The sequence below is a fragment of the Panicum virgatum genome, chromosome 5N, assembly GCF_016808335.1.
Source record: "Panicum virgatum strain AP13 chromosome 5N, P.virgatum_v5, whole genome shotgun sequence".
Taxonomy (NCBI): Eukaryota; Viridiplantae; Streptophyta; class Magnoliopsida; order Poales; family Poaceae; genus Panicum; species Panicum virgatum.
Window position 1 is genome coordinate 12,410,916 of NC_053149.1, and position 22,282 is coordinate 12,433,197.

At 45.9% G+C, this 22,282-nt stretch overlaps 2 protein-coding genes and 1 long non-coding RNA gene across 10 annotated transcripts; 1 reads left to right on the forward strand and 2 right to left on the reverse strand.

Annotated features, from left to right (window-relative positions):
• The first annotated feature begins 1,389 nt into the window (after window positions 1-1,389).
• LOC120676465 (zinc finger BED domain-containing protein RICESLEEPER 2-like) lies at window positions 1,390-12,005 on the forward strand. Of its 7 annotated transcripts, none has more exons than XM_039957753.1 (3): window positions 1,390-1,803; window positions 8,993-9,172; window positions 9,438-12,005. In XM_039957753.1, exon 3 carries the CDS (start codon window positions 9,469-9,471, stop codon window positions 11,680-11,682), a length of 2,214 nt encoding a protein of 737 aa, XP_039813687.1. In that variant the 5' UTR covers window positions 1,390-1,803; window positions 8,993-9,172; window positions 9,438-9,468; the 3' UTR covers window positions 11,683-12,005. The 7 variants fall into 7 exon arrangements, with proteins under 7 accessions (XP_039813687.1, XP_039813683.1, XP_039813684.1 ...); XM_039957749.1 differs by having other exon boundaries at window positions 8,993-9,098; XM_039957750.1 differs by lacking the exon at window positions 1,390-1,803 and adding an exon at window positions 6,544-6,730 and having other exon boundaries at window positions 8,993-9,098.
• Window positions 12,006-14,077: 2,072 nt separating this feature from the next.
• LOC120676580 lies at window positions 14,078-16,373 on the reverse strand. 2 transcript variants are annotated; one of them, XR_005675897.1, is made up of 2 exons: window positions 15,855-16,373; window positions 14,078-14,380 (listed from the first exon to the last, which is right to left on the reverse strand). It is a non-coding gene; the product is annotated as an uncharacterized LOC120676580 (long non-coding RNA). The 2 variants fall into 2 exon arrangements; XR_005675896.1 differs by having other exon boundaries at window positions 14,817-16,373.
• A 363-nt stretch (window positions 16,374-16,736) lies between these two features.
• On the reverse strand, window positions 16,737-18,990 carry LOC120676514 (peroxidase 4-like). The gene is made up of 3 exons (XM_039957840.1): window positions 18,296-18,990; window positions 18,039-18,204; window positions 16,737-17,289 (listed from the first exon to the last, which is right to left on the reverse strand). The coding sequence occupies exons 1-3, from the start codon at window positions 18,722-18,724 to the stop codon at window positions 16,898-16,900; spliced, it is 987 nt and encodes a 328-aa protein (XP_039813774.1). The 5' UTR covers window positions 18,725-18,990; the 3' UTR covers window positions 16,737-16,897.
• Window positions 18,991-22,282: the final 3,292 nt, after the last annotated feature.

Sequence of the window (22,282 nt, forward strand, 5' to 3'; positions counted from 1 at the left end):
TTCGGGCTCCAGTATTGGTAGCTGTCCCTGGCCTGCCCCTTCAAAAATTTAGGGGGGAATCTTATATGGGTCTGAATTTTATTCTTCTTCAGGTTCTCTTGTAGCCACCGCTAGCTCTAACCTCTAACCGTGCCATGGCGTCCGCCGTGCCAACGGTGGTGGGCGTGGCCATCTGCGTTCTGCTTCTGCAGCTGCTCCTGTGCCTCGACCCGCGGCTGAGCGTGGCAGCTCGTGCGTCGTCATCGCCCCACGAGTTGGCGCTGCCGATGTGCATTCCGAACCCCTGCGGACTGGACTTAGCGGAGCCGTGAGGTATGGCTAGTGGTGGCAAAAGAATCTTGAAATTTAATTTAGATAATTCTAAAATCAGGTTCTACCGTGCTCCCGCATGGGCTAATTAGAATTAATATAAACTAAAGTTTATAATTATAATTATCTATCTTATGCTGTTTTTCATCTATTAAATATTCTAACATATACTCCAAAATATATATTTATCATTATCTATTTACAATAAATTTCATTTTGCATCACACCTCCATATGTATTCGATATATATTTAGTTGAACTATTTTGGTATTCTTATCTCTTTCATCATAACCAATGTATGATGACATATATCGTGGGTAGTGTTTTTATATAAATAATATATTAGTAACGATATAAACAGTAATTTAAACTTTATATCGGTGCACTTTAGTATTTTATTATAATTATATAATTTAGATTTAGAAATAATTTAACTTGTAACAATAATGATATAGTTGGATCATTTATATGCAAATTTAGTGAGGGTATTTGTATTATTTTTATAATGGTATATGTGGGTAATTTACACAAAGATTAGGGGGTTACTTTAGATTTTTTTATAATGGCAGAGGTGGGTAATTTAGATACATATTTAGGGGGTTATTTTAGTCTATTTTCATAATGGCAGAAGTGGTTAATTTATTAGGAAAGATAATAACTCCGATGGTTATTATAATTAGAATTGTTAGATTGATGGCCGGATGTTTCTGATTTTTAAAAGAATTTATAAAATTTCTTTATTTTTTTTAAAGTGTCCACCTAGGATCTTAGGTGGCTTCATGTGGACACTCTAAAGGAGTATCCAATTAGTAATAGTAGCAGGGGCGGGCCCACTTGGTATTCAAGGGTATTCATTGAATACCCATTATTTTTGCAAAAATAATAAGTATATATAGTATATAGGTGTATGTATATTGAAACAATTGAAAAAATCAGGATATTCAACGTGCAGCTCACCTCCTTCCTCGAATTGGGTCAAACAGCCCAATAAGCAAGGTCAAACAGCCCAATAAGCAATAATCGGCCCAATAGCCAGTCATCTCCTGCCGGCCCTTGCACGAGCCCCCCTCTGTCTCCCTCACTCGAAAAATAGCCTCTCCAACCCTACTTCCCTAGGCCGTAAAAAAAAAACCCCTACTTCCCTAGGCCGGCGGCGGCGGCGGAGCGGTGGACTGCAGGCAAAGCGGCGGCGGCGGGCGGCGAGCCGGCGATCTGCGACGTCGCACGCACCGCGCGGAGGTTGGAGCTTGGAGGAGGAGCGAGGCAGCGAGCCGGGGAGGGGCGGAGGGCTGGCGCCAGGCGCCCAGGCGAGCAGCGGCTTGCGGCCGCAGGCACCCGCTCTCAGCGGCGGCGCGGCACGGCGGCAGCCAGAAGGCAGCTCGCGCTCATAGCTTGTGCTGCGGGCGGCGCATGTATCCGCTAGGCGCCAGCCTCCAATCTCTGCTCATCTCATCGACATCACCTGTTCTTTAGTCAAACTTGGACAGTTGTAAGGTAAATTTCTCAAATTCTGTTTGCTCATCTCATCTGCATCGCCTCTGAAAGGACATCATTACGTCCGATACCCTCTGGAAGGAATTTGTCATTGTTGTTTGTTTCCACGATCAATGGCTCACACTATCCCTGCTATGCAAAATAAGAAGCCTGATGTTTAACTTTTTGTCTCCTTTATCTTAACTAAAACTGTACAAAATTTGGATTCCTTGCTTATGATATCTGTGCATTGAACCCTAGTGAATTGCACAATTTAGCAACATCAGGAATTGCAGAAGTTAAGCTTGCAATGCTGCATGAGGGAATGCCTGCACTGCCTATTGATTTGAATTTTTCAGTTGTGCTGGTGCTTTCTACATTGATGTAGTGCATATAAACATAAAATTTGTAAGCTTCTTCATCCATTTCTTTTTATGTTTTCCTTTATGATTGTACCCTCTATATATTTGAGATATTGTCATTTGCTATGTTGATCATTGAGTACATCTATATGACTATATCTTTGTGTTTCTTTAGGCTGTCAAATTTTTTTTCACCCTTTAAAAATTTTGAATACCCAAACTTAAAATCCTGGGCCCTCCCCTGAATAGTAAGATTTTGAGTTATAAGAAATAAGTTGGATTGTGAAGAGATCATTAAAGTCGCAGTCCATTAGCAACTCTAGGTATGGCGTGGGCATGCGATTGTGGACTTGTGGTTGCGTGGCGTGGTGGTGGGCACGAGGGCAGCAGTGCGCCACCGCCGGCGCTGCCACCGCGACTGGCCGTGGTGAGTTGCGTGCGTCCCTTATCGGCTAGGGGATCCGAGAGGGGAGGCTCTGATGATTTAGGGTCCTAAGACCATCCACAGCGAGAGGAGGAAATGGAGGAGTAAATCTACTGTTTGACACTGTAGATGCACTGTTTGGCACTGTAGACAGAGAGGGCGTGGGAAACGAGGCAAGAGCAAATTTGCTCTTGCTCAAGCCATTGTGGACTTAAACCGTGTTACTGAGTAGCTCTACTCCTTTGATCGTGCTCCGGGGTTGGGGGTTTCACCTTTGATCGTGTTACTGAGATCTTTTTTCCATACACTTTGTACCTTCTAGGCTTCTTTTTGCACCATAGGAGTATTTTGTAATCTGTGTTCGTATTGTTGTAAAATAATCGAACTTAGAGTTTAGAAGGAAAGTCCTGCTCCAGTTATGATGAGTTTTTGCTGAACCTGTAGACTTAGTTCAGAGTATATATATATGACGGAGAAGACTTCCTTATAAATCATCAACGTTTAGAAAAGGCAAATAGGTAATTTGGTCCTTCCACTTTGCTCCAAGGGTCAATTTGATCCCTCTATTTTCAAAAAGATCAATTTGATCCCTCAACTTTTATTTTTATGTCAAATTTGTTCCTATACTGATGTAATCCTCCATAATACCATGAGACTCGTTACCCTTGACTATTTCCTCTCCTTCACAATTGTTATGTTTAGCTATGGTGCAACAAGTTAATCAAACATTTGCATGATATTCTTATGTGATCTAGACTAAATGAAACACAAAAGGGCATTTCAACAATTACGAGAGACATCAAATCAGCTGACAGAATAATAGATATATTGTGACCTATTATTGAATAATTACAACTATACAATAATGGAAATTGTGTATAAGAAGAAGCTAAGGGTAAAAATGACTCTTCACATCTATCTCATGGTATTATGGAGCATCACATTAATATAGGGATAAATTTGGCATAAAAATAAAAGTTGAGGGACCAAATTGATTTTTTTGAAAGTTGAGGGACCAATTTGATCCTTGGAGCAAAGTTAAGGATCAAAATGACCTTTAGAAAATAAAATAATAGTATTTTATTCTTGTCGTGTGACACGTCATCTATGAGTGGGAGAGAGTCCAACCGCTAACGGCGCGTTTTATAACACGCTCATCTGGTCTTGGTTTACAATCCAGATTCTTTTTTTAAAAAAATAAGACATTGGGATCCTGATCACTCATGTATTTGGATTGATCCCATCCTAGTTCTGTACACACGGGTGGATCGGTATCGTGCTGATCCATTGTCTCTTGAATAAAAAATGAGCAGCAACTTTTCCCGGAAAAACAATTCAACTCCGGCCGTCGCGCTGCGGCGGCCGGCCCGAAGGGCAAGGCCCAATTGCCCAACCCAAAGACGCTGCTGCTGCTGCGCTGTGTGACGACATCGATAGTCTCCGTTCAGTTTGAGCCTCACTTGACGGAGAAAATAACGAGCGTCAGCTCCTGGGCTCTGTGAATCGGCGGCACAAGTTGCTGTGGGCCTGCGGGCCGCGAGCGGCCGCCACCCAAAAAGACAAGCCGCGCAAAAGCAAAAAGAGCACCTAGCCGAGCCCAGCCGGCGGGCGGCGGCGTTCCAGCGCAGGTAGGCCCCACCTAGCCCGCCGCCAGCATCACACGCTCGCGCCAGCTGAGCCCATCGCCGTGGGCCGCGGGCCCATTCAATCACGTAAGCAGCCTCCTCTTATTAATCTCTCTTATGGAGATAAATTTTATATGAAAACCATAGATATCGACGACATATACAACTTTGTAGTTCAAATTTTTAATTCTAATAAAAAATATTTAAATTTAATATTTAGTTTTAGATCTGAAGCTTGTGTCAACTATTTGAGCACCAAGATAGCTCCAATAAAAAAACATTTGAACTACAACTTGAACTCGTTGAGTTCTACAATTTTCAAATAAGGGTGTGTTTAGTTGATGAAAATTTTAGATTTTGGTACTGTAGCACTTTCGTTGTTATTTGACAAATAATGTTCAATTATTGACTAATTAGGCTTAAAAGATTCAGCTCGTGCTAATCAATTAGACTGTGTAATTAGTTATTTTTCAACTGCATTTAATGCTCCATGCACGTGTCTGAGGATTCGATGTGACGGACACTGCAAAAATTTTGGGAACTTAACAGGGTCTAAGTTTATCTCTATACTAGTTCATATATATTAATTATTATTTCTTGAATTTGTGTTGCCTAGTGTTCAGACTAAAAATTAAATTTAAATATGAAATTTGTGTTGATTATTTGGGCCCCAAGATGGCTCCGAAAGGAAAAATGCTTGAACTACAAAATTGTAGAGCTCATCGAGATCTACAGCTTTCATATGAAGTTTATATCCATCCGAGTTCATATAATTAGTTATGATTCTTTTAAAATGAGCTGTCTAGGCCAGAATAAGGATAAAAACGGAGGGGGGAAATTCTACCCCGTCCCACCAGTATTTCTATATTTATCCCGTCTGTTTCCATATTTACTATTTATGGATAAATATGAAAATGGAATGGAATGGGAGAAGCGATGTATCCCGTCCGTATTTGTTGTTTAATCCAGGATAATCCCATATTGATCCAGTGTTTATAAAATCCGGAAAAGATTTATTAGACACACCATACATTCTCTCTTATTCCACAACATCAATCGATGCACTTCACCTTTAAGCATAGAATACATGAAGCCTTAATTATGTTTCTTTTTTGAAAAAAATAGCTGTGTAAAAAAGTTTGTAGTGTTATATTCATACAAGGTGAATGGAAATTAAACAATAATACCTTTCGGTAATTTTTTTGGTTTCCACCCATTTCCGTAACCGATATATCTCATTTTCTCTCCCATTTCCAGTTATTCCGCTTCCGCTCCGCTTTCCCATAATAATATATGGAGACGGAAATGATTGAAAGTTTTTTTCCATTCTTGTCCGTCTTTATCTCTAGGTCAAGAAAATTCCGCTGGATGAATCGGTGATAAAGTTGCTACTGTGCACCTACTAGGGATGGCAATTTTACTCGCGGGTGTGGGTATCCGCGGATACCCGACCCGATGGGTGAGGGTATGGGTATAAAATTTTACCTGCGGGTATGAGTATGTGTATAGAATTTCACGCGGGGTAGAGCGCGGGTAAAAAATTTTACCCGCCGGTACCCAATGGGTACCCGAAATACAAAAGTTAATCTAGTGAACTCATATCATTCACAAACTTTATGTGCCAGTTTCTTGTGATTGTATGAACAAAATAGACAGATAGTGAGATTGTGTGAACTAATAGATGTGGAAATGACATTGACATTGTGTTTATTATTTGTAGTGAAGCTTATGATCATTGTTATATTTTTTAGATGAAATACATAACTAGAATTGAACGCATACCCTTACATACAACTACAAAATAGATGCTGAAATAAGAAAAATGGTGATCCGTTTAGTTCTCTATTTTGTTAATGCTTTGCGTTCGCTTATATGGATGATAAATTCAAAATATGCTAGTCAATACAACCAAATGATAAGTTATTTATGCTATCATTAAAATACCCGATGGGTACCCGAAACCCGACCCGTATTCGGTGCTAGACTTCGTGGGTACGAGTATGTCTTATAATTTCGGTTATTGTAGGGGACGGGTATTTGTCCTACCTGCACTTTACCCGATCCGTTGCATCTCTAACATGTACCACCAGTTCATCCGGTTGTACCCATTTCATCAGCAACGGATTTGCAATTTTTTGAATTGAAAGTATATTTTTAAAAATTTGTAAAATAAAAAAAGAAAAAAAGAAAAATTCCGGCTGGCGGCCTTCGAGCTCGGGGAGGCCCCCACCTGGCCCGCCACCAGCGTCACGCGCGCGCCAGCTGAGCCCATCACCGTGGGCCGCGGGCCGCGGGCCCATTTGATCCCGCAGTCAGCCTCCTTCGGTTAATCTCTCTCTCACGGTCTCAGCCACTCCTCTCACCGTCTCTCCTCTCCCCGTCTTCCCCAAACGGCCAAACCAACCAACGATCTAGCTAGGGTTTGCGCGGTCGGCCTTCGTGCTTCTTGGGCCGAGCCTTAATCCTGTTGCACCGCCCGCGGGTCCGCCAAAAGCCTCCGGTCTGGTGGATCGCCTCGCGCCTCTCTGCTCCTCCGCGTACGTACCTTTCTCGACCTGACACAGTCCGAAAGGCGATCTCCAGGCGATCTTCCTCTCCCTCACCGAGGCACGCGTAGAGCGAGCCCGTCGGTGGCGGGCGGCCCCGCGGGGCATGCTCGGCAGTGTGGCGCGGCACTCCCGCGGCCTCCTGCGGAGCAAGCCTGGCGGCGGTGCGCGGATCCGGTGCCTGTGGGTGAGCTTTGCGATGTGAATCTCGGTGAGGGAACTGTACATACCTATTGTAGGTACTCATATCTATGTTTAGTGCGTAGTTTTAGTGAGAAAATAAGGATTCCCAGGCTGCCTTTTCTGCTTGGGGAGTTTGCTTCATCTGCTGTCCGTGCTGGTGTGTCCTGCAATGACGATGAGATGAAGATTTTGGTCTTCCGGTTGTTTTTCGGCGATGATGGCATCTCCGAACGGCCTGGAAGTTTCTTCCCGAGCTCCTCTAATGCCGTCGTTGTTGGTGGTTTGATCTTGGCGGAGGCAGATGGGGGCGTGGTGCTTACTGAAGGCGTTTTCTGTGGAGGTTTTGACATTGATGGTGTTTTCAATGGGGAAGTCATCTTTTGCATCCTTGTCTTAGCCTTCTATGTGCCTTCTCGTGCCTTCATTGCCCACGTTGTCATCGGCAGCCTCAATTTAGCTACCAACGATATGGTGGCTGCTGATCGGAGGTGGCTTGGTAATCATACCGGCGACAATGCTAATATGTTGACCGGTGTCTCCTTCCACCAACTTCTGAAATCGGGTTGGTGTTCAGTTCCCACCGCTTCTGGTGGTTTGCTTCCCCTTCGGGGTCTATCGTCGTCCGGTGGGCTGGGGTTGTTGCTGGCTGAGGCGCCAGATACCTTGTTCTCCGGCGAGGCGATGGCCACTGGCCATCTTGCACGGCCTGGACGTTCAGCGACTACAAGGCATATTGGAATTCCTGATGTGCTACTCTTGGTGCCACTGAAAACCTTTGACGTTCTTTCGTCGGGAGGGTGGTCGGCTTCAAGGCGACTGTTCCGGCTGCTGGCGACGAGGACGACCGGGAGTGTCTTGCAAGGACCTAGATGTACTTTTTCTTTCTTTCAAAGCTGTCTTTGTAAGATTTGGGATGTAAACTGTCAGAATTATATGTGAAATACAACCCGGTTTTCTCAAACAAAAAAAAATGCTCCTCCGCGTACGTAAGCCCCCCCCAAACTCCCAAATCCCCCTTTCACCTCCTCCCGCTCTCATACCCCCTTCTTCCAAATCCGGCCCAAATCTGGTGCTTCCGGTTCGAGCTAGTGCGTGTTGGCGCGCGCGGTTCGTCGGATCTGCAGGGGCGCAAGGGCTTCACTAAGCGGGTTCCGGGGAAATGAGTCTAGATCTGGCGCGAATTTTCGCGGAGGCTTTTTTTTTCCCTCTGGCCTTTTGAGTGCTCCAATTACTTCCTCTTTTTCGTTCGGGGGAATCTGGGGGACACGGGGGATCCGGTAGCCTTTTCGTTGCGCAAGGGGGATTTCCTCAGGCTTAGGGTGTCTATGTATCATCGATACGCGATACGGGTACGGCGATACGTGAGTTTAAAAAACGACATAGTGGTAGTATAGAGAGAGTATCGAAGTATCCGATACGCAAGTATCGGATCGGATACGGGTACGGCTGGGTTAGTGAAGTATCGGTGATTCATAGTAGGGTGTGTTTATTTGGTGAAAAAGTTTGGGTTTGGGTACTGTAGCACGTTTTGTTATTATTTGATAATTAATGTCCAATCATGGATTAATTAATGTCGTTAGATTCATCTCGTGGGAATCAGTCAGACTGTGTAATTAGTTATTTCTTTTAACTATATTTAATACTTCATACATGTGTCTAAAAATTCGATGTGACGGGTACTGTAGAAAAAAATTTGGAAACTAAACGGGGCCTTAGATTGGCGACCTGGGACTGGGTTGCCGCCTGTGCGTAATTACAGTGCCAGTCTGACTTCGTTGTTGAGGTGAAGTGTAACCTTACCTGTAGTATATACGGCTGTTGTCTTAGCTCAGATGTCGAGGTAGAGAGCAAGTATTACTACACTTTATGGCGCTCGAAGCTGAATTTCTGTCGAGCTATCCATAAGTTTTAAGTAGAGCAGCTGGAGTTAATGATACCATGGATACAGTAATTTTGTGAATTTTGTACCTGGCCTAGGGTGCTCATACTTGAAACTATCAAGTGATCTGATGTGATGAAATTATACCTCAAATGATTTTATTTATTCTGTTCATTTTGAATTGATGACAGGCATTCTTGGGTTCCATCGACAACAAACAAGATCTAACACACGTTCTCGCAGCTCGGCCTAGCTAGTCCGGACTCCAGATCTCAACCACCACCTACCATATATCCTGTAAGCTCTTCCCTCTGCTCCAAAACTCAGATGCGTTCCCTTCCTCTCTTGCTCCGGATCATCTCTCTGTCATGGTACAATTTCTTTCTGCTTTTGAGTTCGTAGAACTGCTCGCTAGATTCTGTTGGATCTCTACGAGGCTGTGCACTGATACATGCTATATTCATGTGTAAAATATTGCTTGCATTTGACTAGATCTTTGTATCGTGAAATTATGATCTATTTGTCATGTTTGAGTATATTGATCTGTTTCACTAATATGAATGTACTGAAGTTTATTTAGCTACCATTTTGGCGTTTTGACGATGTCCTGATTTTACCATGCTATATATCCGACAGATTTTACGGGTTCAGCTGCTAGCCTATAAGCATGGCTGAGGAAACCGCCAACAACACTCAAGTGGCCCAAGAAAATGACGTTGCTCCCAATGATGAGGCAGTCCAAGCAGATGAATTGGTCCAAGCTGAAGATATGGCTCAAGCTGATGAGTTGATACAAGGAGAAGAAATCAATCAAGGTGATGAGTTGGTTCATGGTGATGATTTCATCCAAGGAAATGAGTTGGTCGTTGCTGAGGAAACGACCCCTCGGACCGGAACCAGACGGAGGAGAAAAAGGTCCTCGGTATGGGAGCACTTCACTATTGAAGAAGTCGCTGGAGGCGCCACACGGGCATGCTGCAATCTCTGTAAGCAAACCTTTGCTTACAGCTCTGGCCCAAAGATTGCTGGGACTAGCCATCTCAAGAGGCACATCACCTTGGGTTCTTGTCCTAAGATAAATAATCAAGAGCAGAGGCTGGCACTGCCTTCAGCAGGAGGTACTGACAATGATGGTGAGGGAACTGTGGAGCGGCGAACTAAGAGACGATACAGATATACTGGTTATGCAAATGCTGCTTTTGATCAAGACCGCAGTTGCTCATACCTGGCGAAGATGATCATTCAGCATGACTACCCGCTTCACATTGTTCAACAGCCGGCATTCAGAACTCTTATTGAGAGCCTGCAGCCACGTTTCAAGATTGTGGATGTTGATACGATGGAGGGAGAGGTGTATGCTGTTTATCAGAAAGAAAAAGAGAACCTGCATCAAGCATTCAACACTATGCCTGGAAGGATCAGCCTCACCATAGGATTGTGGACAACGAGTCAGACTCTTGGCTATGTTTCACTTGCAGGGCAGTTTATTGACTCAGAGTGGAAAGTACACCGAAGAATGCTTAGCTTCATGATGGTGTCTTCTCCTCACTCAGAGAATGCACTTAGTAAAGCAATTAGCATGACCCTTTCTGACTGGAATATGAAGGACAAACTATTCACCATCACATTGGATAATGAATGTTCCTCACATGACATCTACAGTGCAAATCTGAGGGATTATCTCTCCAACAAGAACAATCTCATGCTTAAGGGACAGCTGTTTGTTGTGAGGTGCTACGCCCATATCCTTAATGCTGTCGCCCAAGACGTCATTGCTTCAATTCACGGTGTCATCTACAATATCCGTGAAAGCATAAAGTTCATAAAAGCTTCTTCTGCCCGTGAAGAGAAGTTTGCTGAGATTGCTCTGCAGCTGGAGATTCCCAGTACGAAGACCCTCTGTCTAGATGTCACAACCCAGTGGAACACCACTTATCTGATGTTACTGGCCGCCTTGGATTATAAGCAGGCTTTCACTACACTTGAGACCTGTGATGATAACTACAATGAAGCTCCTTCAGGAAAGGATTGGAAGAAAGTTGAGGCTGCCTGTTCTTACCTGAGACTGCTATATGACTCAGCTCATAGTATCATGGCATCAACAAACCCAACTTCAAATCTTTTCTTCCATGAAGCCTGGAAACTTCAGCTAGAACTATCAAATGGCACAGGACATGAAGATCCCATTTTCAGTAGCGTTGCCAAAGATATGCATGAGAGGTTTGACAAGTACTGGAAAGATTGCAGCCTCGTGCTAGCCATTGCTGTTGTCATGGATCCACGTTTCAAGATGAAGCTTGTTGAGTTCAGTTACTCCAAGATTTATGGGGCTGAGGCTGCGAAGTATGTTAAGGTGGTCAATGATGCTATGCATGAGCTTTATAAGGAGTATGTTGCTCAGCCACTTCCACTGACCCCAGCCTATGCCGAGCACGGCGAAGCTAATAATGTCACAGCCAATGCGAATAACAGTCAAGGAGCTCCTGCTGCCACTGGTGATGGGCTTCTAGACTTTGATATGTACCTTTCCGAGATCCAGAGTAGCCAGCCCTCAAAATCTGAACTGGAACAATACCTGGATGAATCACTCACTCCACGTATGCAGAAGTTTGATATTCTGAACTGGTGGAAGCTTAACACAGTCAAGTTTCCAACCCTCTCTAAAATGGCCCGTGATATCTTGGCTATTCCAATGTCCATGGTAAGCAGTGGCAACTCCATATTCACTGCTGGAACAGGAAATCGCATGCTCGATGACTATAGAAGCTCTCTTCGTCCTGAGATTGTGGAGGCACTTTTCTGTGCAAAAGACTGGCTCCAGTACTCAGCAGCTGCCAAGGATGCACCAAGTTCTGCACTGGTCAAGGCTGAAGGGTCATAGGTTCGATGTGGTCACTTATTCCTTGTCGAACCATGAATCTGTCCATCTATCGTGAGTGTAGTAACTGTAGGCGTATTGTAGGCTGAGATTGTGAACTGATTGTTATTCTAATATCTGTCTTGTAGAGTTGCAAGTTTTTTGTGTTGAACTCTGTTTAACTTGCTGTTGTCATGTAATAGCTTTTGCTGTATCATGTTCTGGTGCTGTCTGACTTTGCATGTGATGTGCGTGTACAAGCTGCAGGATGCATCAGCTGGTTGCCTGTACTTTGTACCCTTGTTTTGTATTCATTTTTTATGCACTGTGATGTTCTTGTTTGTGTATAGCTGTAGAATGTCTAATTTAAGTATATGCTATCCATCACTTTTCCAGTTAGTCATCAGCCAGCTGTACGGAATCACTGCTGTGCGTTATGTTTAAAATGCCCTACGTGGCGTGATGGCTCCATTGTTCAACTGTGCAGTGCTATTGCAATTTCTCAAGGCTGATATTGAGCTTCTGATGTAATTGGACTTCTGCACGTAAGCTGTTCTTACCTATGGTACTCAAGCATGAGGGGTGAAGGCGAGCTGATCAGAAACTGTATTGTTATCTAAGAACAGAACTCTGTCATTCTAACCTACCAAGGGTGAAAGGGAGTCGTGCAAGCTGACCATGGCATCGTCAACGGCTGGTTGTGATGTGAAGGTATGCTTTTATTTTTTTGTAATGTGCCTAATTGTTTCTCAGCCATGTTAATCACTTTAGTAAGCTAAAAGCCAGCAAGAAAATATGGTGCTGCCATGCTGGTCTTTGGCGACTACAACAATTTTACAGTTGAATATACAAGTATATCAGATCATTTTTTTTAGTTTCCTTTGGTGTTGCATTTGTAATTAGATCACCTTTTGTAGTAGTCTACGAAAACGCTATATTTATGATTAAATTGTTTCTATCTAAAGCTAAGTTGCCACCTTAGCAACCTAGAAATCTCAGTGTGAAATTAGGTGTTTGGCAGCTATTCTCTACATCGATTGTTCAATAGAGTATGTTTCCTGCCTTCCTGGTTTTTGCTTTAATGGTCCATTCACTGTTAAAAAGACAGATGAAAACATACAGACAGCAGAGGTGGTTAAGTTGAAAGTGGTATATAAACGAAGATGCCCCAGAGATTGAGAGCTTCTTTGATGGGTTTCTTTATTTTTTCTGTTTCCTCCGCTCTATATGTGAAGAGTATTACCTGATGAATCACATGATGGCTAAATCTCAGACAAAAAAGTATGGATACATCTCAGTGGGCGAGGAACAATTTAGAAGGCTTGCAGAGCAAAAATGTCTAGAAGCAAGAAAAAACGTCTCTGAACTTACAGGCATAGACTCGTGAGAGTTGAGGTAAGTCTAATTGTATGTTCTGCATTATCTCTCTCATACTATATTTGAGCAGCCTGTTTTATAGTTGGACAATATGCTAAAATGGATAAGTACACCTTGAACAATATGCTAAAATGGATAAGTACACCTTGAACGCAGACTCTACTTTTTCCTCAGTTGATTAATGCTGTATTGGTGATTTTTTTTGGCGATCTTGCTAGATATCAGTCCTATTGGTTACTATAAACACAGTTTTTTAACCAAATATTCTAATAGGACCGTTGTGGTAATCTTGGCTGCCACCAGATACATTCATGGTAATCTATCTGTTTCCTTTTACTTCCGTCTCTTTCTACTGATTTGGTGGGAAGAAAAAGTGGCGAGGCCTGAAATTAGTAAGAAAATTTCATGCCGATTTGGTCAGGTAGACACAATGTGCATATGTTTCCTCTTTCATTCTTTTGCATCATCTACTAGTTTATTCAATGGAAAAGTGCTGTATGTTCCTTCTCCTTCTGATGCTGCCCTGTTTCTACTCAATACCAAATGTAAAATTCATCTGTTTTTTTCAATCATAATATTGTTTTTTCTTTGACCAGTGCAGGGCTTGGGTACTTCTTTAAGTTGTCGTATTGAGAATCTATATCTTTAGAGTGAACAACTTTTCTAGGTGAGCTAAATGCTGATATGCAAGAAAGTTCAGCTGCCATTGCCCGCTCTCCTTGATCATCTTAATGATTGGCTTGCAGAGGGGATTTCAGTTTATGAAATACACGGAAAACAGCCCAAAGAATATCATTAATAAACTTTCCTGAAGTATAGCTCTTTCAAAAGTTGGAACCGGCACTTTCAATTTTTTGCTGTCCAGCTTGACCATGAAGGCATGGACCAGCATGTTCATACATTGGGAGCTCAAATCCTTTTTCGTTCTTTTTCAGCAGGTTCTCAACGTCGTGTGACGTACTGTCATCCGTTTTGAAGCTGGTTCATAGATTCATTCATTATTGGTGACATCGGGTATACGGGCGGTGACCATACAGTTATATATATAAACATTGCTTCTTTTTTTTTTTGGTTTGGCGTTGAGTACTCTTTTACAGAAGCAACCGTAACTAAGTGTTTGCTGCTGCATCTTTTTTTTTAAAAAAAAAATGCTGCTGCTGCTTGAGCTTTGAGATAGCTGAGGAGCGAGGCGGCAGCTCAGCTGAGGCTTCCATGGAGGCCGACCTTGATGAGGCTCTGCGATTGCCACCCAAGCCCAAGCCGACACTCCCAGTGAGGCCGCTTGCTTCTCCGACGGAAGTCACGGAACCCCTGATGGATTTGAATCTAAGATAAACCTTGTAACCTGGAGATCACCGTACAGTAATCACAAAAATATTATTTGAATCTAAAATATACCTCTGCTAGGAGTACGAACACTAGGTTTTCATCGGTTGGAAATACAAAATTCTATTTTCATCGAATGAGGACCAGGTTTTCATCAGTTGGAAATACGAAATCTATTTACATCGAATGAGGCGATGGAAATCTTTAACCTCATCAGTTGGAGCGACGAAAATGTGCCGGTAAACAGTACAAGGTAACAGTTTGGTTCACGAAATTCAATAACTTCATCGTTAGGTTTGACTTGGAGAAAACCTAAAAATAGCTATATTTCCCTAACTCGGAGAATACCTAAAAATAGCTCTATTCTAGAACGGATGTAGTACAATATACGAAAAAAATCAATCTAACTCCATTAGGCATGAAACAAACTTCTGGTAGGTTCGTAATAATATTACCTTCCTGTTAAAAATATGTGAAACATGTGAACATATCAAGAACCGAGCATGGTAGATATCCCAAGCACGAGGGCGGCCTCGGCGTGCGTCAGCTCAGCGTGCACAACGCATGTCTGCTCCTCAAGCTTCTGCATCGCCTGCACAACCCCGGCTTTTCCTCCTGGGCAAACGGCCGGGTGAACCTGCTCACCCTGCAGGGCCAGGTCGAGGGTTGCCATTGGGACGGCCTCCGCAAGCTTCTGCCGGCGTTCCGGCTCATCTCCAGCATTACCATCGGCGACGGGGCCTCTGCCGATCTCTGGGCTGACCGCTGGCAATGGAACGCTGTCATGGCCGACAAGTTCCCGGCCCTCTTCTCCCACTGCAAGTGTCAGGGCGTCTCTGTTCGCGCGGCTGTGGAGCACGGCATCAGGCGCCACCTCGTCCCTCGCCTCACTGCCGCCACTCAGGCTGAGCTTGCCCAACTTGAGCTCATCCTCCGTGACGTCGTGCTCACTGATCGCGGGGACGTCCGGGCTACCCTGCTCGATGGCTATCGACGTTCGACGGTCAAAAGTTTTAAAAGTTTGACCAAACTTTACTCAAAGCCTCCTTTATTTGTGACCGGAGCAAGTATGATAATAGAACCGCCCTTTTCTTCCTTGCTAATGGCAATAAATGGTAGGCGACTGGTCCCTGTAACCCAACCAAGTGATGTCTGGTCTGTAGCGTGCTAGTAAATAGTGACATTTTGACCGCTAATTATGATGTCAAATAAAGCCAGTTTACAAAATCAACTTCAGAACCCCCGCGCTAGTGACCTGAAGAATCTAATGAGGCCTCCGACCGCGCGCGATTAGAGGATTGTTACTGTAGCATCACTGTAGCCAATTATCGATTAATTACCATCATTAGATTCGTCGCGAAAAGTTACACCCATCACTGAAAAATTTTTGCAAATTGACTTCATTTACTTCTTTATGCATATAAGATTCTCTCGTAGAATGGAATAGAATAGCGTAAACCAAACGAGGCCAATGAATCTAGAGATAGGGAGACCTGCGGTTGCGGACGCCGGCGACGAGAGGCAGGGGTGGCGGCGTGGGTAGATGTGAAATACCGTGCGGACGGCAGCTGGATTGGAGAACTCTGCAATTGCGAACAGCCTCTGTTCCCCTCACCTCTCCTTCAACTGTGAGAAATAGAGGAATCAGTCAATCCAAATCCTAGTAGGAATCTCTGCTCCACTCAGTACAAATCCGAGGAGGATGTGGAATTGATTGGTCACAGCGCCGTCGACCCCGCGCCACCGGAGCCGCCACACGACGTCGACGGCAATCGCCGAACCCCACCGCCTGCGTCTTCCCCGTCGCGACGAGCCTCCTCGCGGCCGGACCAAGTCGCCGCCTCGGCCTCGGAGATCCCGCCGCCTCCGCAATGGCGGCGGCTGACCGCGTCCCCGCCCTTAGCCCGGACGCCGAGGCGTACGGGCCTGCGGCAGCTGCCGTAGCCGGCGGCCGTCCTCGTCGTGGACGGCGGCGTCGGCTGCGCACCGTCGGCTGCGGCGCACTACAACGCGGCGGCGGGGGCCCGCTTTAACCGGCGCGGGCTCGTCTGCTGGGCCGCCTGTAAGGCCGACCCGGCCTAGGCCCAGGTAGGCTGGCCCGGAGGTTCTATAGCGCCCCCCCCTCACGGGCCTACCAGCCCAGGTTTTCTTGGCCCATGCGGCCGGAAAAAAAAGAGACTTTCGGCTGTTTTTCTGAACGAAAAAGTCCGTCGGTGGTCCTTCAACTATCACTGAAGTCCACGTTTGGTCATGCCTAGTGTAAGCCATTTATGTGGCCTATGGTAGCTTTTTATGAAAGGACCTTTGATTTGGTGGATTGGGCCGGCCCATAGGATAGGCCATATATGTGCAAAATGAATCAGAGTCGTAGAGAATGCAAGATAGGCTAATAATTTATAAGCAAAGAAATATTTGAATAATTGCACGGTACAACAAGTTGATTTCACAATAACAAATTGCAAATAGAACAGAAAAGTTACAAACTTGCAAGATATAGTAACTCCAAGCCTCAAAAGATAGTTTGCTCAACCTGGTCTTAATTAATCCTTCTGCAGTTCTTCCTGATCTCGCCGTTGGAGCCTGTCAATGGTGTAATGTCACCCATATTGATCATTCCTGTCACGAAATCAGCGAAGAATGCGCTCTGGCTGCTAACGTATGATTGGACTAGTGCATCGGTGGCTCCACCATTGAAGAGCTCCTGGTCAGAGTGCAGCAGCCCCTTCTTGCAAACAAGGTTCTTGTAGTAGCTGTTCTCAAAGACGGTTGGGGCCTGAAGGTCCAGGGGCGCCAGATTGTTGTCCCCTGAACCTGAGGGCCTAGGACAAGCTGACTGCCTTGTTCTTGCAAAGGCACCATCAATGTTGGTGTCGTTGTACACGTGGGCTCTGAAGTTGGTGCAACGAGCTAGGCCTATGGTGTGAGCGCCTGGACAAAAGAGGCAAATTAAGCAACATATATAATTCAATAATTTATATTACTAGGATTTAGATTAATATTGTGAAACATGATCTAAAATAAGAAAGGTGGAAAAAATTAATATATGATTTGCCACTTTAATTTGAACAAATTAAATTGTTTATGAAAGAATAATCTTCTTCCCAAAAGTAAGAACGAAAGATTAAAATATATGATCGATCATTAATTCTAGATACGTAACTAATGTGTACTATGAAGTTTGGGTTTGCTTTAGTATTTTTTTTATGTTCAAGTTATATTGTGGAAGATTAATCTTTTATCCATTGACATGTCACGAAAAAAAGGGTTGTTTCAATTAGCGTTAGGTTTTAAAAATCTAAAGGTTAATTTGGAAAGAACAACCTTTTTCCTATGGTGGGTCGCTTTTATTCAACTTTGTGTCATTCCATGGATAACGGTTTTGTTCATGTGTCTAGTGTTAGGTGGAATTACTAATAACCGACAAAATTAGGTCTTCCATCAGTCAACTAAAGAGTAATTAATTAGATCCTTTCACGGCTGCTTGATGATGTGTGATGGTCCAAGAGAATGGTTAGTCTCCCAAGTCAAAACGTAGCTATCAGATCCGTTGGTCATGGTACCCTCCAGTAGTATATATATACATAATCATATTATAATGACTTGGTGTTGTTGACAAACAAGGATAGTTTGTTTGGAGAACATGGTGATTAGTCATTGATGATTGAGATAGTACGCACCAGAGAGGGCGACCATGTCCTTTTGGGAGAGTCCCTGCGCGGCGAAGAGGGAGGTGAGGTTGGCGAGACCCGACGTCGGCGGCGGGATGTTGTTGTTGGCGCCGCTGAGGCTCGCCGTCCGGGAGTCCCTCCGCCCGACCTTCACGTCCCAGTTGGGCCCACCCAGCTGCACAATTAAGTGTACATACATGCAGATATTATCAATCGTCGTTACAGTTTCATTTCCTATCATCATCAGTAAGTGTCTCGGGACTTACGATAACGACGCTGTCCCTTGCAGCGATGGCGAGGATGTCGGCACAGGAGACGACGCCGGGGCAGACCTTCTCGACGGCGGTCTTGATGGCGTCGATGACCTCGAACCCTCTCACGGATTGATTGTTGGGGTTGGCCATCTTCTCGCCCTGGAAGCTGGGCGTGTCGTCCAGCAGCAGCGAGGCGTCGCAGCCCTGGACGAAGCAGTCGTGGAAGAAGAGGCGCAGGATGGAGGCGCCCAGGCGCTTCTCCCGGGCGATGGCCGACTGCACCACCGACTTGACGGCGTCGTACAAGCCGGGGCAGGAGCTGGAGTAGAAGCCCGTGGACAGCTGCGCCGACGAGGTGCCGGCCATCAGCGCGAGGAGTAGGAGGGCAGCAATAATGCTGCCGCTCCACCTTGTTGCTGATGCACGAGCACGAGTAGGCATGATAGATGAATGGATGGGATTCCTATATATTCCTGTTAATTCTCTGATGTACTTGCTATTAGTGCTGCTGGCTTGCAGCAAGATTCAAAGGTGCTGTATGCATGCAGTGGAGGCTGCAGATAGAGCTATTAGTGCTACCTGCTGCCTGCCTAGCTCGAAGAGACACCGGTAGTATTTATAGCAGAAACCGATGATGGAATTGAAGCAGTCCATGCAAGCATCAAATAATAAAAAAACATATGATTGGATTACATCATCATGCATTGATGTATCATGCATGGCTAGCTTCACCTACTCCGTTGGACTTTGAGTTGAAAAGCAGGCAGGCAGGCAGGCAGCAATCGATCCGACAATCAAGGTTGCTTGGACTTGCCCTTGCCCAACACGCACATTTCACACCTGGAGGACTACTGTCTACTGTAGCGTGATTGTGCGTTGTGTACTGTATTCTGGACTTGGTAGCAACATGACTACACTGATCGAGTGAGGAGAGCCTGCCTGATTGCGCCGACCGGCCGGCGACTTTGTAAGAGCTCATTATTAAGCTAGCTAGGCAGAGCGCACGATCATCATTATTGCTAGGTGCGGGGCGGCCGGTTATGCTCAAATATAGTTTAGGGCAGCGCAATTTTGGTAAATGCATGGGAACGCTTGGACCTAAGTGTGTAAAGGAATCTTCTAATGATACAGATTCAATTTTTTATTTTGGGGAAAGGTATGGTACCCCTGCCCATGCCCGGCCGGCGGCCTTTTTCTTAGGGATGGCCTGCTAGCTAGATGCATGTCATCTTGAATTGTGCTCCTGTAAACATAACCAGGACTCAAAGCTTTCTTCTCATCTAACATTACAGACAGAAACAAGGAACATCAGACATGCCTGGCAGCCAGCCACTACATTTGTCTCTAAGGCTCCGTTTGGATGTTAGTATTGGAGAGCTTGGCATTGAATTGGATCCAATGCCAAATCAGTCTAGGCATTGAAATGGACACAAATGCCAAAACGATTGTTTGGATGTGGATGGAATTAATAGATAGAATTGAACTAGAGGCAAATGCCAATTCTTGTTTGGATGTGCATACCATAAATTTGGGACTTCACCCATCGTCCCATCCTCATCTCCTCTGCACTGCTCGTCCTCACACTGTCACTCTAGGCCTCCAAGGGAGCGGAGCAGCGGCGGTGCAGTGGAGCGGCAGCGGCGCGGGTGGAGCAGGGGAGCGGCGCGGTGGTTGAGCGGTGCAGAAGAGCAGTGGAGTGGCGCGGTGGCTGAGCGCGCAGAGGAGCATAGCGGTGGCGGAGGGAGTGGCGCGGTGGGCGAGGGACGAGGAGGCGCAGGAGGGGTGGGAGGGGAGAAGCGGCACAGGGGGTGGAGTAGAGCAGGGCGGAGGGCTTGAGGGAGCGGAACGGCGACGGTGGGCTCGGGGGAGCGGTGTAGCGGCCGATGGAGCAGGATGGACGTGGGGGAGCGGAGGGCCCAGCGGAGGGGCACGGCTGTCGGCGCAGCAGGAGGGCCGTGGGGAGTGGAGGCTCGGGGGAGCAGCGCGGCGGCCGGCGCAGCAGTAGGGCGTGGGGAGTGGAGGACTCGGGGGAGCAGGACGGCGGCTGGCGGAGCGGCACGGTAGCCGGCGGAGCCGAAGGGGCGTGGGGGAGTGGCGGCCGGTCGAGGGGCCGCCGGTGCCGAGGAAGATGAGGGACGGACCGGCACCGAGGAAGAAAAGGGGCCGTCGGCGCCGAGGAAGAAGAGAAGGCGGTGCTGAGTCGACGATGGGGAAGAAGGGGACGCCGAGCCGTCAAACATGGGGAAGGGGGCGCCGAGCTGCCGGACACGGGGAAGAGGGCGCTCGCGTCACGCGGTCGCCTGCCTCATCTCCAATTCCGCCCAATACGGAGGGTCACGGCTCTGTATTGAGCGCGAGGGGGCGCAGTGTTGCGAATACCGCTTCGGCATTGATGGTGAATTCCAATTCCAAAGTCTATGCCATCCAAACAGCAGCATTTGATGCTATCCAATGCCAATTCCAATTCTGGAGCCTCAATGCGAACATCCAAACACAGCCTAATAGAACACTATTCAAAACCGGCCACTACAATATTACATCTCACAAACCAGTCGCTGCAGTACCAGCCAGCCAGCCCAGCCGAACAAAATGAATATAACCAGTCGTATGTATGACAATTCAACTATACTATATGAGCAGGATCGAGTCAACAGGCAGTTCCAAGATGCATGAGGCTATATACACTGCCTTGCTTCAAAGCAAAGTTGTTGCGAACAGGCCAAGCAAGCCATGGGCAGGGGGTCAAAGCAGAGCAGTTGTACTTGTGCAGTCTCCGGTCTCCACTACCAACCTAGCTAGCATGTTACTGTAGGAGTATGGAGTAGCAAAAATAAAAATTTTCTACCACATAAACCAGGATTATTGTAGTTATAGATCACGGGATTACCACTAGACGCGCGGTTGCGGAACTTCTGTAGCGCGTCGGTGTAGTGCAGATGGAAGCCGGCAGTGCAGTTGCGTGAACCTCCTCACTAACGGCTCGTCCTTGTGCAACAAGCGCAGCACCTCCACGAAGTCCACACGTACGGGAAGAAGCTTCGCTCTCCGGATTGCTAGATCCGCAAGAATAAACTATGGCTTGATGCGCGGAAGGAGGAGCAGTAGAGAGAGGGAGGAGGGCGCCAATTGAGGGGCGGCTAGGGCTGCACCAGATGGGGCGCCCCCTCCCCTCCTCCCCTCCTTTTATAGCCCTGGTGGGCGCCTCTAGATGGGCCTTAGTAGGCCCCACCTTGGCGCCCCCTTCAGGTGGGCTGCTCTAAGCCCCCACCGCAAGTCCAACTCTATGGGCCTCTCTAGGCCCATTAGTGCATCAAAGTCCAGTCTAATTTGGCTCTAGGGTATATTTCCAACAGTCTCCCACTTGCACTAGAGTCAATCTAGAATGTATTTAATATCCATTGCTCTTGTGTGCCTATCATGCTTGACTGTGGAAGGGGTTTTGTCAACGGATCTTAAATGTTCAGATTCGTGTGTATTTTGCATATCTTGATCTCACCACGATCGATGAACTATCGAATGAGATGAAATCGCCGCATAACGTGTTTGCTCTTCTGGTGATTCCTTGGCTCCTTGGCTTGCGCAATAGCTCCACTGTTGTCACGGTAGAGATCCAGCGGGCTAGAGGCATTAGGGAACACACCAAGCTCAATAAGGAACTTACTTATCCAAACACCTTCCTTCGCAGCTTCCGAAACTGCGATGTACTCGACTTCTGTTGTAGAATCGGCCACCGTTTCCTGCTTGGAACTCTTCCAGCTAACTGCACCACCATTTACTTTGAACACGAAACCGGACTGAAACTTTGAATCGTCTTTGTCGGTTTGGAAGCTAGCATCAGTGTAACCAGTTACAACGAGCTCCTCCTCACCTCCATAGACTAGAAACACATCCTTAGTTCTTCTCAAATATTTGAGGATGTTTTTCACAGCTGTCCAGTGACTCTCACATGGATCTGACTGGTACTTGCTCATAACACTTGGAGCATAAGAAATATATGGG

Bases quoted from the DNA above. Each gene is read 5' to 3' on its own strand.
- LOC120676465 (XM_039957753.1), top strand. From the start codon at position 9,469: ATGGCTGAGGAAACCGCCAACAACACTCAAGTGGCCCAAGAAAATGAC.
- LOC120676514 (XM_039957840.1), bottom strand. From the start codon at position 18,724: ATGCCTACTCGTGCTCGTGCATCAGCAACAAGGTGGAGCGGCAGCATT. The intron at 18,205-18,295 runs GTAAGTCCCGAG...TTAATTGTGCAG, and splicing joins CAAGGGACAGCGTCGTTATC to CTGGGTGGGCCCAACTGGGA. The intron at 17,290-18,038 runs GTGCGTACTATC...TCTTTTGTCCAG, and splicing joins GGACATGGTCGCCCTCTCTG to GCGCTCACACCATAGGCCTA.